The sequence below is a fragment of the Grammomys surdaster genome, unplaced genomic scaffold, assembly GCF_004785775.1.
Source record: "Grammomys surdaster isolate TR1022 unplaced genomic scaffold, NIH_TR_1.0 125789, whole genome shotgun sequence".
NCBI lineage: Eukaryota > Metazoa > Chordata > Mammalia > Rodentia > Muridae > Grammomys > Grammomys surdaster.
The window spans coordinates 2453738-2471905 of record NW_021620620.1 but is presented as its reverse complement, the minus strand read 5'-3'; the positions used below and the strand labels follow the sequence as shown (position 1 = coordinate 2471905).

General features: G+C 37.7%; 1 protein-coding gene across 9 annotated transcripts in view; it reads right to left on the bottom strand.

Annotated features, from left to right (window-relative positions):
* Positions 1–18168, bottom strand: part of Shld2 (shieldin complex subunit 2) — a 73372-nt gene that overhangs the window by 30652 nt on the left and 24552 nt on the right. Inside the window, exons 1-2 of one of the 9 annotated variants that reach the window (XM_028789128.1) lie at positions 5959–6103; positions 602–668 (exon numbers count right to left, since the gene is read on the bottom strand). The exons of 3 other annotated variants lie outside the window; for them this stretch is intronic. Coding sequence is in view for 1 of the 6 variants with exons in the window: in XM_028789123.1 (XP_028644956.1) it covers positions 6561–6573 (13 nt within the window). In the remaining 5 variants the exon portion in view is untranslated. Of the gene's footprint in view, positions 1–601; positions 669–3378; positions 3494–5958; positions 6104–6560; positions 6644–10281; positions 10317–18168 lie in introns of those variants that run through there. 5 more of the 9 variants (XM_028789127.1, XM_028789130.1, XM_028789123.1 and 2 more) reach the window with 5 other exon arrangements.

Sequence of the window (18168 nt, the reverse complement as noted above, 5' to 3'; positions counted from 1 at the left end):
TGGTGGCTCACAAACATCTGTAATGAGACCTGATGCCCTCTTATGGGGTGTCTGAAGACAGCTACAGTGGACTTACATATAATAAATAATAAAGCTTTGGGCCAGAGCAAGCAGGGCCAGAGCAAGCAGGGCCAGAACAAGCAAGAGGGAGAAGAAAAAAGGGAAGAAAGGAAGAAAGGAAGGAAGAAAGGAAGAAAGAAAGAAAGAAAGAAAGAAAGAAAGAAAGAAAGAAAGAAAGAAAGAAAGTCTTCAGTTATAGACTGAGAAAAGGGACAGTAAGATGGCTCAGTGGGCAACAGCGCTAACTACATGGCCTGACAACCTGAGTTCAGTCCCTTGAAACCAGGGTAAAAGGAGGGAAGCTGTCCTCTGACTTCTATACACACACTATGGGACACCAAGGCCTACACTAACACATAGATTACATACACATACACACGCACAGTAATAAATTTTAATTTTAAAATAAACAGAGAAGCAAAGTAAGCATCAAACAAGTACATTTTTAGAATGTTCATTTTTTATGCTGTTAAATCTTGCCTCATTTAAATAATAATTTAGTTTTAAAGGGTAGGCATTATTTATTATTATATTATATTACCTTTAAATATCCATAGACTCTCAGTCTCCCTCTGAACTCAATGTCAAACCAACATACAAGGCTCAAACTAAAAGGAAAGAATATGGGTTTTGTTTGTTTGTTTAAGTGAGGCTCTATTTAAAATGTACAAATGATTTAGTATAATAATTGAAAATTATTGTTTCTATATTTTTCATTTTTTTCTTTATTGGAGGGTACCTTATGAGAAAGGGCCTATGTAGTCCAGGCTGGCCCTGAGCTTACTACACATCCAAGATGTTCTAGAACGCCTAACCTTCTCCTCCACCTCCCAAATGCTGGGTTTACAAGTATACACTACTATGCCCTACTATTACCTTTTCTATAATACAAACAATTTTTTCTTTCTCTTATTTCTCCCTGTCTCATCCATTCATTCATTTCCTCCCATTCCCCCTCTCTTTCTCCCTCTCTTCTTTCTATCTTTTTTCTGTGGCACTCAAGACCAAACTCAAAAGAGTTGTTCATGGAATATATTAATACATAAAAAGAGACTCAGCATTTAAACTTTTTCTCCATTAACTATGGCACCTGGTGTAAGTAAATCTGAGAAAACATCCTATTGATTGGTAAAGAATCAAACTGATTGAATCATTACTTACTCTGACTACAAACTGGGCTAGGGACGGGAATGGGGGTTGGGCATGACTATCTGAAAAGTGGTCTTGTTTTAAATCCATTATCATTAATTCCAAAGTGGGTCCTAGCAATCCTCATCCCATGTACATAATTCCTTTTGAAATAACTTTTATATCTCTTCCCTCTAAATCTCCACCATCTCCTTCTTGTCTCACATACAACAAATGACCACATTAATGATTTTTTCACATTTACTAATACAACTCTATGAAATCTAGATTCTCTCCTCACTTCCTGTTACTATGGCTGAACTTTCATGTGTGTATGTGCGTGTGTGTGTGTGTGTGTGTGTGTGTGTGTACAGAAACACATGAAGAAGCCAGAGAAAAACACTGAGTATACTCTTCTGCTCTCCCCTTTTTTTTTTTTTTTTTTTTTTGAGGCAGTCTCTCTCACTGAATCTCAAGTTGTTGCTTAGGTTAATAAGCTGGTTGCCTGGTAAGCTCCCAGGATCCAATTATCTCTGCTCTCCCAACACTAGGGTTACCCACAGGCCATGCACAGCTTTTGCATGAGTGTCTGTGGATCTAAACTCACGTCCTCTTGCTTACAAGAAAAAGGGGCTGACTCCACCCAAGTGAAATCTGATACTTCTGTGTAAGACTGTCTCTTCTTCACTCAGGTATCAGATCTCAGTCCGGTTGTGTGCTAATAGCGGTTGAACAAGATAACACACATAACAACTGCATTAACTTACTTTGTACATGTTGGAAACAGCAAAGAGCTAGAGATATAAATTAGTGGAGGAACACCTGCCTACCATGAACAACTCTTTGAACTTGATCTCAAGTGCCACAAAAGAAAGAAAGAGAGAAAGAAAGAAAGAAAGAAAGAAAGAAAGAAAGAAAGAAAGAGAGAGAGAGAGAGGAGGGAAGGAGGGAGGGAAGAAGGAAGGAAGGAAAGAAGGAAGGAAGGAAGGAAGGAAGGAAGGAAGGAAGGAAGGAAGGAAGAGGGGGGAGGGAGGAAGGAAGAAAAGAAAGAAAACAAAAGGAAGGAAAGAAAGAAAAAGAAAGGGAGGAAGGGAGGAAGAAAGAAAACAAAAGGAAGGAAAGGAAGGAAGTAGGACAAGGGAAGGGGAGGAAATGAATGAATGAGTGAATGAGACAGGGAAGAATAAGAAAATCCTGTGAGTCTAGGTATCTCATGGACTGACTGATCTTAAGACAGGGTCTTAGCCTGCAGCTCAAGTTGTTCCAGAAGTCACTATATAGGCTGACTTCAAGCCTATGACCATCCTTCTTCTTTAGCCTCCACCAAGCGTGGTTCATCCCTGGAGTCCTAGGATTCATGTAAAGCCTCCACTTTGAGGAATAACTGGTAGAACACTAAACCAACCATGGGATTGCAGGAGTGATGACAGCAGACTTTCTAAGCATACACTAGAAATACAATAACAGTCCATGAAGAAAACAATGAATTTGCAGCAAAAACATATAAAGAAGAGATCCATGTTAGTATAGATGCATCTTCTAAACATATAAATTTTCTTAGTGGAAAATTTAACAGTAAGAATCCACAAACCTTTAGTCCCAGCACCTGGGAGGCAGAGCCAGGTGGATTTCTGTGAGTTAGAGGCTAGATAGTCTACATACTGAGTTCCAAGAGAGCCAGGGCTATACAGAGAGACCCTGTCTCAAAAACACAAACACAAACACAAACAAAAGAACCAAAGTAACAACAATAACAGTAAGAATATATCATTAGCCATGTGGTGGTGGTGCACTCCTTTAATTCTGGCACTCAGGAGGCAGATGCAGGCAGATCTTTGAATTCAAGACCAGCCTGGTCTACAGAGTTCCAGGACAGCTAAAGTTACACAGAGAAGCCCTGTCTTAAAAAACAAAAAAAACAACAATAACAAAAAAAAAAGAGAATATTTTATTTATGGCATGAATGTATCAAGTTTTAAAATGTGCCAGAAAATGAAAAGCAAGGGGCTGGGAACTGCTCAGTCACTGAAGTTTCTACCATGCAAGTATGAGGACCTGAGTTGAATCCCCAGCACCCATGGAAGAAGCCAGGCCCAGGGCTGGAGGGATGCCTCAGCAGTTGGCATCCTGAGTTTGATCCTTGAACCCATGTGTGGTAGTCTGAATGAGAAATGTCCCCCAAAGGCTCACAGTTTTGCGCTCCTGGTCCCCAGTCTGTGATGTTGTTTGAGGAAATGAAACCTTGCTGGAAGAAATGCTTTGAGAGTTTATAGCCATTTCCAGTTCATGAACTGCCTTGTATTTGCAGTTTAAGATGTGATCCCTCAGCTTCCTGAGGCCACACCTACTCCAGACCATTAGACCAAATTAACTCTTCTTTTTATAAACTGCCTTGGTCACAGTGTTTTCTCCACAGCAACAGACAAGTTACTAATACAGCATGTGGAGGTGAAAGGAGAGAAATGATTCTGCAAAGTCATCTCTGGCCTCCACACACGCGCCACAGCAGGCACTCCCTCCCCATCCACACATGTGTGCAAAAAATGTCTTTTTAAAAACAAGGTGGATGGCCTGGAGAGATGGCTTAGCAGTTAAGAACACTGGCTGTTCTTCCAAAGGACCCAAGTTCAATTCCCAGTACCCACATGGCAGCTCACAACTGTTTATAACTCCAGTTCCAGTTCCAGTTCCAGGGGATCTGTCATCCTCATACAGACATACATGCAGACAGAACACCAATGTACATAGAATAAAAATAAATAAATAAATAGTTAAAAAAATAAGATGGATGGCTACCTAAGAACAACAAGAAGAGTGACTTTACACACACACACACAGGCACATGTGTACATTCATACACATAAACACACAAAATAAAACAACAAAGGTTGAAGCTGATCTTGGCAAGCAGTAATGGGACTGTGGTAAGGACATTCATAAGGCAACAACTATATTGATGAAGCTTCACTTTTAAGAACTGGATATGGTTACATGAATATGTGTTAAAATGTTCAAAAGTATTTATATTTAAAAAGCCTATACAGGCCGGGCAGTGGTAGCGCACACCTTTAATCCCAGCACTTGGGAGGCAGAGGCAGGCGGATTTCTGAGTTCGAGGCCAGCCTGGTCTACAGAGTGAGTTCCAGGACAGCCAGGACTACACAGAGAAACCCTGTCTCGAAAAACCAAAAAAAAAAAAAGCCTATACAGAAAAGCATCAAGGATCAGGATTGCCTAGGTATACTAGCACACATTTTTAATTCCAGTATTTTGGAAGCAAAAGCAGCAGAGCTCACAAGTTTGAGGCCAGACTAGGACTATAAAGGTAGACTCTGTCTCAAAAGGATCATGGAGGACCTAGATGATGCATGATTGTTTTAAATATTTCTATTTAAATATTCAATTTTTATGATATATAATTAATTTGTATTATTTTCATAAAGCCAGTTCTTTTTCACTTGGTCATTCAGGCACTTCTTCCATAGTCTTCAGACAGACTATAGAACACTAGTCCTATTGCTGACATTTAATATGAAAGGTGAGAACAGTGACAGCAGCTATTAAGTTTATCAGCTAAGGAGATGGCTCGGTGGTTAACAGTGAATAGTGTTCTTTCAGGGGAACCAAGCTTGGTTCCCAACACTGATATCAGTGGGTTTACCACATGCTAACTCTACTTCCATAGGATCCTCCTGGGGATCGCATACCTTCTGGTGCATAAACACACACAAGCATCCACACAAATAAAAATGAATATTTTAAAAAATGTGTTTAAGAAAAGTATTAGGGCTTAAAATAAATGCACTACAATTTTCAAATAGTTAAAATGTATAAGAGTAAAGTATTGTAGAAACAAAGTTATAGAAATTTTAGGTGTCATATTATAACTCATTGGAAACCAAAGAACTAAGCATTCTTATCACAACCACAAAGCCTACCTTCATTTAACCTTCATAAAAATAATCTACATATGCAATAATTGGTGTATCAAGTTTTTCTAATTTATATGTCATTATTAGATTCACCACAAGGAGGCTCCAAACAGCACTGCAAAAACCTTCAAAATGCTATCAAGACAGAGAGAAAACTTTCATAGCAAGTCAAGGCATAAAAGTAACCACTGGTAACAAATCCTCATGAACCTTGGAGTATTCTTCTCTAATGGTTTCTTCCCTTTAGCCTAGACTCTGTTAAAGGAAAACACTAAGTTCCATGTTGCTTCTTTGTTCTCTTTCTTGTCTCCTGTTACAATTTTGCTACAATACTTTCAGTATGGAAAACCTTCAACAGACTGAACAAATACCAGTTTTCAATCCTCACCTTACTGTCATTTGTAACTGTTTATCAACCCTTTCCTCAAACATTCTACATTTTTAATTCTGTGAAATCACCAAAATAAAATTACTTTGGGTTTTAAAAGACAAATATGTATTAATTTATTTAATAATCAAAATAACTTGTCAGGCATTGTGCTAGCAATGGAAAAGCAACAATAATAAAGGAAATTAAGGCATTTATAGTATAATGGGAAAGATAAAGTGATGGTCATCAAAGAGAGATAAGAAATCCCACAGAATTAAAAGCAGGATATCAACAGAAAGGAGACATGTAAATCAGCACAATGAACTGCCTTCATCTTTCATAAGCTCTTAGGGATAAGATTAGTTACAATGTTGAATAATGTTTAGGGAAAAAAGTGAAGTACAGCCCAGAATCATCCCCATTCCCCAACCCAACACAAGACCCAGAAAGCTGTCCTAGCTGGCTTACCTAAGGGCCATGCTGGCTTTAAGATGTACACGCACGTCTCCAAGATATACAGAAAGAATGTAAAACATTCCCTTGTTCTGTGTCCTCACTTAGCATTTTCTCAGTATCTTGAAATCTGACACTCACTTCTATCTCTATTAAGACAATAACAAAGTCCAAATTGCCAAATGGGTACTCAAAGTACTCTCACTATGAGACACTCCGTTCCTTAGTTTCAGAACACTGCTCTTTCCCAACCAGCTCCTCCACTGATCTGGTTTTGATTTTTTCATTCTGCTGTCTCTTGGGCTGTCTTGTTATTTTACACGACTATATAGAACTGAATCTAAGACTATTCATTTTATTACCACATACCCAATTATATATTCAATTATGCTTTTCAAGTTTGTAATCCTTCTTCAACTTCAGACCTAGTCATATTTGTAGCATTACTACACTTGATACTGTACAAAAGAATCAAAGATAAAAAGTCAAAGACCCCTTCCCTTCTATGCAGAGGCAGATGTTCATACTCACTGTGTAACACATCAGTCTTAACATTTCAGAGACAGCCCCCAGATCCAGAAATGAATTCAACTAATGTAAAATACACGGTTACTTACCTATGACAGCCATTTCACTATGCCGTCATTTATTTATCTCAACAAATAACTTAAGTGTGAGACTTGCACTCTTTAGGAATTAGTTAGAAAATGTCCTTGACTATGTAAAACTGATTAATTATAACAGGGCCAGTTAGATGGCTTGAGAGATACAGGTACGTACTGAGCAAGCCTGATGAAGGACTGAATTCAATCTCTGGAACTCAATGGAAGAAAAGAACCTACTTTTGGAAGCTATCCTTTGACCTCCACATGCCAAGGCATGCATTTTATCTACACACACACACACAGACACACACACACATCATATACTATACTATACTATACTATACTATACTATACTATACTATACTATACTATACTATTCTATACTATAATTTTTAGAATTACACCAAAGGGTGCTGCTACTGAGAATAAGTTATGGGAATGATGAGTATGTGAGTGGGGGTGGATAGTGGTGAAGACTGGTAGGTAATAATAAGATACTTATCATAGAAAACTTACATATAAATAGTCATGGGTAAATGATGAGTTTCAATGATTCTAGGCTATGTTTTGGTTGAACTCAGAGGGTTAAAGATACCAGGTGAAACCAGCAAGTACATATCCATTACCACAGTTAATCATTACACAGTTTCTCAATCTGTAGAAGGCCACCAGTCAGAAAGACTAATACAACACAGTCTTTATCTTGAGAGTGGTCAGAGTCTGATGAATGGGTCAAAGATTTATGAAACAGATGAACCGTATCAGCAAAATTTGTCTTTGCCCAAACTACAACAACAACAACAACAACAAAAATGCTTCTTACAAACTCCATGTGATTAAAAGAAACAACTTTCTCTACCCCATAAATAACCAGGAAACCTCACAATTACAAGTATCGTTGCCATTATGAAGGTTTTCATGTATACTCCCCCCAAATATCAAGCAATTATAAGATTACTCAATGACATCAATGAGCAACAATATAAGAGGGGACCATAACTGAAAGCATCAGTTTTGGAATAAGACAGGAGGTGTAAGTTCAAACCCCTCTTATTCCGAAACTAGCAAGTGCTAAAGCCAGGTGACAGCTACATGCGGTTCATTCTATTGTTATACTTCTATATATTTCTTGTATTCATAATAATGTTAAGCTTCTTTATCTGTCAAGGGAGAATTGTTTCTTTGTTAATTGAGAATATTATTTCCTACCCCCAAGTGTTGTGAAATGGCATACAACGATTATTAATATTAGCCTTCTATGGTCTTAAATCGAGGAAATCATGCTCACACAGACTTACTGACATACCCAACAAGTTGCATTTCCTTCATGTTTTCGTTCCTATCATATTTTTACACAGTAGCAATGATAAAATTAAAACTTTTTACTGCTTTGATCTATACATGCTACCTTGTATGCCAATTCATTATCTCCTGAGACATTCTTAATGCTACCCTAAACATATGTTTTAATGTTTCATTGTTCTTATTTAATTTTAAACTTTATTTTTTTTTTTTTTTTTTGGTTTTTCGAGACAGGGTTTCTCTGTATAGCCCGGGCTGTCCTGGAACTCACTCTGTAGACCAGGCTGGCCTCGAACTCAGAAATCCGCCTGCCTCTGCCTCCCGAGTGCTGGGATTAAAGGCGTGCGCCACCACCGCCCGGCTTAAACTTTATTTATAAAAACCCTGCAAATAAAAAATCATCCTTAGAAATTATACAGGCCCAAAGACTATACAGGTCAATGAACTTCTATACAGTTAGAGTAGCTATTTGGAATAGAAGCTGTGGAGCTTCACACTGAAGTTTATATTTCCCTCTTCAAATATATTTGTATGCACTTAGCTACCACAAAAAAGGGCAAATTCACAACAGTGAGAGCCAGAAAAACAAATCAGTTTTGTATTGTCATTCATAACTTGTGTTCATTTTTTAATTAACACACAGAGTAATGTGTTTCTCTATGACATCTGTGCTTTACTCTGACTCATACATACCCCCTCCCATCTCCCACCAGGCTCTTCTGCCCTAGGGTCTTCCTTCTACCTTCATGTCCCATGGATTCTATTCCCCTGACCATTCCTCTCCTTTAAACCTCTTTTCCCTTCTCACAGGTCCCTCTCTAGTTTTCTGGCACTCTCCACACCTGTACATAGATACATACATATAACTACTAGAAACTAGGATCTGTATATGAGAAAGGATAGAAATATTTATCTGAGGATGGGTCACCTCCTTTAACAGAATATTTTCCAGGGCTACCCATTTCCCTACAAATTTCTTATTTTCACTTTTGTTTACAGCTGAATAAAATTCTATAGTGCGTATATAACAAATTTTCATCACTCATCCATCTACTGGCAGAAATCTAACCTAAACTAGATTATAGCACAGGGGTAGATTGCTTAGGATTGCCTTCAGCTTAATTCCCAGCAACACACATACAAAAGAATCTTGGGACATTGAGGCTGATTCCTTATCTTTGCACTGTTAAAAAAAAAAAAAAAGCAGCAATAGACATGGATGTACACATGTCTCTAGTGAAATATGACAGTCTGATGATGATGATGATGATGATGATGATGATGAAGAAACAGTGATTCATACACCCCAGGCTAGCCCTAAACTTGGATAGTAGCAAAGAATGCCTAACCTTCTGGTCCTCCTTTCTCCACCTACAGAGCGCTAGGGTTAGGGGCCAATGCCATGCCGGGTTTATGCATTACTAGCATTGAACCCAGGGCTTTATGCATCCTAGGCAATCCCTCTATTAGCTAAGCTACATCGCCATATGTCCAGGAGTACTGTGTATGTCTGGGTCATGTGGAAGTTCTCATTTTAGCTGTCTGAGACCCTGGCACACTTGTTTCCACGGTGTCTATACAGCGTCACATTCCCACTAACAGTGCATCAGGATCTTCTTCCCGACATCCTCCCCAGCATTTGCTGCCATTTGTTTTCTTGATGGCAGCCACTGACTGTGGTGACATGAAATCCCAAAATAGTTTTTATTTCCCTGCTGGCTAAGGACGGTGAGCACTTCTTAAAGTATCAGTGGCCATTTGTAGTTATTCTTTTGAGAATTGTCTGTTCAATTCATTGGCCCATGAACTGGCAGTTTTGAGGTTTGGGAGTTGATTTTTTTGCAAATTTTATATATTCTAGATATTAAGTCCTTCCCTGAAATATAACTAGTAAAGATATTCTTAGGAATGTCTCTTCACTCTGTTGACTGATTCTTCTGTCACGCAGAAGTTGTTTAATTTCACGTAGCACCATTTGTTAATCCTTAAGGCTAGTTAGTCCCTGTGCTGTTGCTAGAGGTCCCAGTCAGTGTTCCCCAGGACGAGTTGAACAAGTTGATTTTGGTCATGTTTCTTCTAGCTGTCTTCAACATTTTATAGTTATGAAAAATCCAAGTAAGTTAACTCCATTGTACATTACTTCTCTGCAGACCCATCAGCTTAACCTTTTTTAGTTTTAATTGCCAAAATTTTCTTACCTATTCTATTAATTCTCATCTATGTATTAGGATTTTCTAATTTTTAGGCATAAGTTAACATTAATTCAACTAGTATCTCATTATTATTTTATACCAGGGTAAAACAAAGCAAAATAAGCTAAATGAAGGTTCACTTCCTATCTGAATGTTCTGACTACTCAGAAAAAAGCAAACGCTCTGCTGAGAAGGAGAGGGACAAGTTCCCAACGTGTTGCGAACAGGACAAGGCTCACCTGCACTACGCTAACTTCGGTGCTTTGATGGCATCAACACTGTAATGACAGATGTCTTGAATACCAAAGATGCTGCTCAAATCCACCAGCAAAGGAGAAGGACTCAGTAACCCAAGGACAGAAAGGGTAAGAGGCCCACAGGTAGGAACTGTATTGCTCATCTCCCCATCATTCTTTTGCTCCATGGAGCAAATGATCCTGGGAAGAAAATGGCAGAAGGTAGGATGAGGAGCAGTATCCAACCTGGAGTAACAGACCTCAAGAGGCAGAGATTATAGTGGTAGCAACAGAAGTAGGGGAAAGGTGTCTGAAGCTGGGAGAGTTTAAACACCCCACCCTAGCCACAGCAGATAAATTAGTGACATAACTTGATGAAACATTTGAATCAATGTCCTAAAGGGCAGAACTAAACACTAAAGGTGGGCTCTCTTCCACCAGAGAGAAACATTTACTGAAAGTTGCTCATTTGTGTTCATATTTCTTACCTTTGTTTTGCTTTTCTATTTTATAAACATACATATTTAATATTTAAAACCTTTTCCTTATTATGTTTATTTTTATATCTTAAGTATTTTTGACAGACCTGTATCTTGTACAAAGTCTTTTGTCTGTTTTTCCTCTTTTTTTTTGTTTTTTGTTTGTTTGGTTGGTTGGTTGGTTGGTTTTTGGTTTTTTTTTTTTTTCGAGACAGGGTTTCTCTGTGTAGCCCTGGCTGTCCTAGAACTCACTCTGTAGACCAGGCTGGCCTCAAACTCAGAAATCTGCCTGCCTCTGCCTCCCAAGTGATGGGATTAAAGACATGTGCCACCACTGCCCAGCTATTTTTCTTTTCTACAAATGTAATACCTATTGATTTCTCTAGTGCCTTTCATTCTTCTAACCTATATTCTCCTTCTCACTCTTACTCTCTTAGTCCTTACGTCTCCATTTCACCATTTAAATATTATAGTTTGGAGCAGGGAGCAGGGGGATGCCCAAGAACTATAAACTGTATTTGCTCCAACCAGGATCTGCCTCCAAGCACAAGCAAGGTTCACAGTAGCTTCTCCTGCAGCCCATACTGGGACTTCTGTGAAATGTTGTTACTATAGTTGACTTCCCCAAAACATAAATCCAAATGAAGACAACTCACCAGCAAGGCACACATAAAATAAAATAAGCAAAATAACAAATTACAAAACACACGCACTCTGGCAGATACATTAAATACAGCAAAGAAACCTTTTTTTAAAAAAGGGGAGAGAAAAAGAAAGACAACAGTCTACTATGGCACCAACACAGACCAACAAGTTCTAAATTCTGGAAATACAGATGAGGATAGTTGAAATGTAAGAAAAAGATTTCAGACTCCTACTTTTATGGAAAGCCAATCACCACCAAATCAGAACTCAAATTAACAGACAAAAATGTAATTCGAGCCAGGCAGTGGTGGTGCATGCCTTTCCAGCACTTGGTAGGCAGAGGCAGGCAGATTTCTGAGTTCGAGGCCAGTCTGGTATAAAGAGTGAGTTCCAGGACAGCCAGAGATACACAGAAAAACCCCTGTCTTGAAAAAACAAACAAAACAAAAATGTAATTAGAGACCTGAACAAGAACATGTAATCAACTGAAGACATAAACTAGAAAGTTGCTAAAGTGAATAACAGAATCACTAACTTGGAAAAAAGTTTTAAAGCATGGAGGAAAAGTTTAGCAAGGATACTGAGATGCTGACAAAGAATCAAACAGAAATTGAAGTGATGAAAGATCACTCAGTCAGATGAAAAGCATAGCAGATGGTATTGTCAACCAAGTAGAAAACTGGATCTCAGAATCGGAGACAATCCATAAGACACTAACACATAAACATCTGAAAAGAAAAAATAAACATGACCAAGAAATCTATATATTAGGAAGACTAGCCATAGGAAGTCATGGGATAGAAGGAGCTGAGACACAAATCAAATGGTGTATCCAGTATAATTACAGCAAAGAATGTTTCACACTTAGAGAAGAAACAATCAAATATAGGAAACTATTATAACCCCAAACAGACCCGACTAAAAACAGACTCTCCATATACAAGAGAGCTCAGATAGAAAAAATACAAAACAAAGAAACAATACTAAAAGTCACAAAGGACAATGTTACCTAACGAATAGAGACAGTATTAGAAGATCTAGTTCTGTCAGCAGCAACTCTGAAAGCCAGCAAAGCATGGAATGATAAAAGTCCTCAAAGTAATTGTCAACCAAGGTGACTATAACTAGAAAAGATTTTATGGATTATATACAGACATCCCGATATAAGCACAAGTTGGAGTCAATTCATGACAATTTAGGAGAACTTCAAAAGATTTTTTTTCAACTATGTAGCTCTGGTTGGCTTGGAATTCACTTATGTAGACTAGGCTGGTCTTAAACTCTCAGAGATCTGCCTGCCTCTGCTTCCCCAGTTCTAGGACTAAAGGTGTGTGCCACCTTACATGGCTCTAGAAACTTCTTAAAAGAATATCATACACAGAAAAAAATAAGAAAGGTTCATTCATAAGAACACAAAAAGAGTGTATTTCATGAAAACAACAGATGAACACAAATCACAGTAGATCTGAGAATGAATCAATCATGACCAACAGAGCAATCATCCAGCTACCAGGAGAAGAGGAAAAGAGCTACTGATAAACTTGCCAACCAGAACAGTAAATAGAATCTTAAGTAACAGCAAACCTTCTCATTTATAACCTCCAATATAAATAAAGAGCCTTAAGGCACCAATTAAAAGGCAGGCTAAGCCAACTGGATTAGAAAACAAGACCCAGAGATTTGTTGTCTCTAAGAAACTCACTTGACTATGAGAAGCATTAAAACTGAGAGTCAATAGTTAGAAATCACACTACCAAGAAAATGATAGTCATAGACAAGCTGGTATAGGAAATCTCAGGTCTGATCAAAGACTCCAATCCATAACTAGTCAAAAGACATAAAGAGTGTCAAGACATACTAATAAATAGAAAAATTCATTGGGAGGGTGTAACTATTATAAATATTTATACATCAAATCTTGGAGGCCCTGATTTCATAAATACTGAAAGACCACAAATGTCATTAAACAGAAAGAGTGGGAGATGTCAGAACTCCAGCCACAGCTAGATCCATCTTCCAAGAAAAAATCAACAAAGCAATACCAGAGCTGAATTACACCACAGGTAACTAGATTTAACGGAGCTATAGAATGTTCCATTCAGCTGATAGGGAATATATATTCTTCTCAGTGGTGCATGGGACCACCTCAAGAACTGACCACACTATGGGCTACAAAGCAACCTTTAACAAATACAGAACAACTGAAATAGTTCCCTGTATTCTTTCAGATCATGATAAAATAAAATTAGAGATCAACAGCAAATAAATCTCAGAAAACACATAAGTATTTGAAGACTGAATAATACACTTTTCAGAGAACAGTACAGGTTGGGTGTGGTGACACATGCCTTTAGTCCCAGCACTTAAGAGACAGAGGCAAATAGATCTTTACGACTTCCAAACCAGCAAAGGCTACATAATAAGACCTACTAAATACATTAATTAAATAGTAGGTCATTAAAGAAATCAGAGAAGAAAAATTTAAATTGCTAGAATCAAGTGAAAATGAGACAACCTAACAGAACCTCTGGGATATAGACAAGGAAACTTCTTAGCTGTTAAGTAATCACCCGAATTTTTTTTCTTTCTTTTTTTATCTCTTTGGTAGCTTGGGGACTGCCACCATCAAGAATGACATAGTAACTAACAGAGCAGCCCCTCCTGAGTTCTTCACATAGTAACTATCAAGTAACAAGTCTTCAATCCACTAAATCTTGGGGACCTTGTTATATGTAGCAAGAGTCAATAAAGAGACTTTATAGCTTTTGCTTTTGCATTTTATCTCAGTACTTTCTGTACGTGGAGTAAGAAGTGTGAGCTCACTGTTTCCCATATGAAGTTTTCTTTCTCCCACTGGACTGGACTGGCCAATGGATGGGAAGCACATGTCCAAGTTTCCTCTGAACTCTCTGTTTGTGATCTATGTCTATTCTTTGGCCAAGACCACACAGCCTAGTGTTGAAAGTATACTTTTAGACTTATTTATAGATATTTGTTATTTCAATGACACTTTAAATTTTAACTTACAGATTTTTCATTGCTATTGTGTGTATGTGTGTGTGTATAATTTTTCTATATAGAATGCTAAACTCACTTATGAAATTGACTTTTACAGGTCCTATGAGATGTCTGATTATATAATCATGTCATTTACAAATTAAAGAATTATAGTTCTTAAATGTTTATTTTTCTCTTGAATTCTCCTTGTTTTAGTTTAGCTTACTTGGTTTTTGTACGTAGCCTTTGCTGGCCTACAACTTGACATGTAGACAGACCAACTCATGGAGATTTACATTTCTCTGCCTCACAAGTGCTGAGATTATAAGCATGTATCAGAGCATCTGGATTTTCTTGACAGTATATGTCTAGTGTGATGAATATGATTCTTGATTTACAATAGGGCTGTATCTTGATGAATTCTAAATTGAAGATATAGTAAGTCGAATATACATTTAAAATGTAGGTATGATGGCTCACATCTATAATGTCAGCAATTAAGAGCCTGAGGCAGGAGGACTTCCACAAGTTCAAAAGTAGTCTGTGCTACCTAGTAAATTCTAGGTCACCCTAAGATACAGTGTAAGACCCTATTTCAAAACAAATGAAAATTTGGGCCAGTAGGATGGCTCAGTAAGTAATGGCATTTGTCACCAAGTGTAATGACTTGAGTTTGATCCCCAGGTACATACATAGTAAAAGGAGAGAATTAACATATGAAAGTTATTCTCTGATCTCTTTACACATATAAATCAATAAAATTAAAAATAAAATAATAATAAACCACCTAATACTGGAACAAATCTTGTCTCACCATCCTACCAACACCTTAATTTCAGACTTCTGATCTTCCATCTCTTCTTCAGTCATCCCAGTTCATAATATTTTGTTACTGTAGCTTGAGCAAACTCATACACTTATTATTTCTTCAGGGCTTTGGAATATGGAGGATTACAGACTAAAGGCTTTCAGATTTCTTGAAATTCAAATTCAACTGTTATTAAGACTGAGTTCAAGGCCAGCCTGGTCTACAGAGTGAGTTCCAGGACAGCCAGAACTACAAAGAGAAACCTTGTCTCAAAAAGCCAAAAAAAAAAAAAAGTTATTAAGAAAGGAAAATAATACAAAAGGAAGTTTTTCTAAATAGAAGAATTATTACATGCTTAGAAAATTAATTTCCGGCTGGGCGGTGGTGGCGCACACCTTTAATCCCAGCACTTGGGAGGCAGAGACAGGCGAATTTCTGAGTTCAAGGCCAGCCTGGTTTACAAAGTGAGTTCCAGGACAGCCAGGGCTGTACAGAGAAACCCTGTCTCAAAAAAACAAAAAACAAAACAAAAAAAAATTAATTTCATGTTCTCTAGTACCTATAAAACAGCCTACAATCACAGCTGAAAAGTTGTCTGCCAACTAACTGTCTAATAGGGAAGATGGAACTTACACAATGTGTTTACTTAAATGTTTATACAAAGCCTAACACTGACTTGGGTTTGTGGAATTAAAATAAAAACAAAGCTGGGATAGTGACACAATAATGTCATCCTAGGCCAGCCTGGTCTACATGGGCTACACAGAGAGATTCTATCTCAGATAGACAGATGAGAGAGACAGAGAGAGAGAGAGAGAGAGAAAAGCTGGGCAAGATGGCACACATAATAACAGCCATAGCTGCTCGAGAGCCTGCATGATTCCAGGAGTTTACAGCCAACCTGAGCACATAGGGAAACTTCATCTCAAAATAATAAAAGTTCCCAGAGTAAAAATAAAAGCTAACTTTATCAATTCACTTTACTGGCACTACAAGGAATAAAAGAACTTGTTAACATCACATGGAAATAAACTCAGAAGACTGTTCTACAAGACAAGTGGCTTAGTTTCTTTAATAAAGAAATAACATGAGGAACTGTATTAAAGAGTTAAAGCATTAGGAAGGCTGAGAACCACTGGGTTAGAAGGTAAAATAAAAGGTGTTTGCCATTGAGCCTGAAACCTGAGTTTGATCCTTGGGACCCACATGATGAGATCAGAGAGTAGATGCTTACATGTTATCTTCTGATCTAATTAATCTATCTATCTCTCTCTCTCTTTCTCTCTTTCTCTCTCTCTCTCTCTCTCTCTCTCACACACACACACACACACACACACACACACACAAACACACGGGGGGGGGGGAATAAACATAAATAAGTAAATAAATTTTAAAAATTTTAAGTTAGCCTATAACAAAAATATGGGAAGACTGTTTTAAATAAAAGATATCTAAGAGATAAACCAAATACCATGTTTGGGTTTTATGTCAATTTGTGAAAAGTGAATCTGTGAAAAGGCAGTTTTGAGAATCAAGGGGAAAACTCCATGGACTCAGATGACGTTAAGAAATAAACTAGCATTACATATAAAAATGTATTCCACACACTAGCTTACTGAACAACCTAGCTTAGCAACACCGTGTACTGTGGACACAGTTGTTTACTCTCATAATCACATGGCTGACTGGGAGCTGCTACTGCCCAGCATCACTGAAGAGGACCCTATCACACACTGCTAGCTCAGGGAAAGATCAAACTCAAATGCAATTTCTATTGAATGCTTATCATCTTTACACCATCATAAAAGCAAAAATCCTAGGTTGAATTATAATTACGTCAAAGACCACTGACATATCACACACACACACTTAAAACATGCTATAACTACTTCGGCTTTATATAATCAATTATGTTTAGTAATTAAAAAATGAGCACCAGACAGTGGTGGCGCATGCCTTTAATCCCAGCACTTGGGAAGCAGAGGCAGGCGGATTTCTGAGTTCGAGGCCAGCCTGGTCTACAAAGTGAGTTCCAGGACAGCCAGGACTACACAGAGAAACCCTGTCTCGAAAAACCAAAAAAAAAAAAAAAAAAAGAAAGAAAGAAAGAAAACAATGCAATAATACCTTAAGATTTCAAAGATATAATCTTGAAATATTTCTCTCTAATTATTAATACAAGTTACTTGGAATACAAGTTAATTGGACTTTTAAAACAAAGATAACAACTTAGGCAGGGAGACTTAAACCTGTATTTCCAGCAAGCAGAAGTCTATGGCAGAAGGATCAGTTCAAGGTCAGTTTGGGTAACATACTAAGTCTGAGGCCTAGGTTAGCTATACAGAGAGTTCAGGGCTAGCCTGAGCTATATACCTCAAGACCATGCCTTTTAAACATGTCTAAAAAAACAAAATAAAAAATAGATAATGTAAACAATTGGTATAAAGTTTCTTGGGTTGATACAAGGTTGAGAATTACTTTGTAACAATCCCTGACCATTACTTCACTCATTAAACTACACAGCTTTGAAAGAAGACAAAGGTAAAAAGGGTGGAATATAGTACCCAAGTCTGTCCCAGAGTCATAAAGACATAAAACCCAACTGGGAAACTAAACCTGACCTCTGGAAACCATATCTAACAAAACTACTCTGCAAGATATAATAAAACACTTGAGCTTGAAGGAGAAAGGAGAAAAAGAGAAAACAGTATTTTCATGATGTCAAAACTCTTGTTAAGAAAATGACACTAAAGCCGGGCAGTGGTGGCGCACGCCTTTAATCCCAGCACTTGGAAGGCAGAGGGAGGTGGATTTCTGAGTTTGAGGCCAGCCTGGTCTACAGAGTGATTTCCGGGACAGCCTGGGCTATACAGAGAAACCCTGTCTCAAAAAACCAAAAAAAAAAGAAAGAAAGAAAGAAAGAAAGAAAGAAAGAAAGAAAGAAAGAAAGAAAGAAAGAAA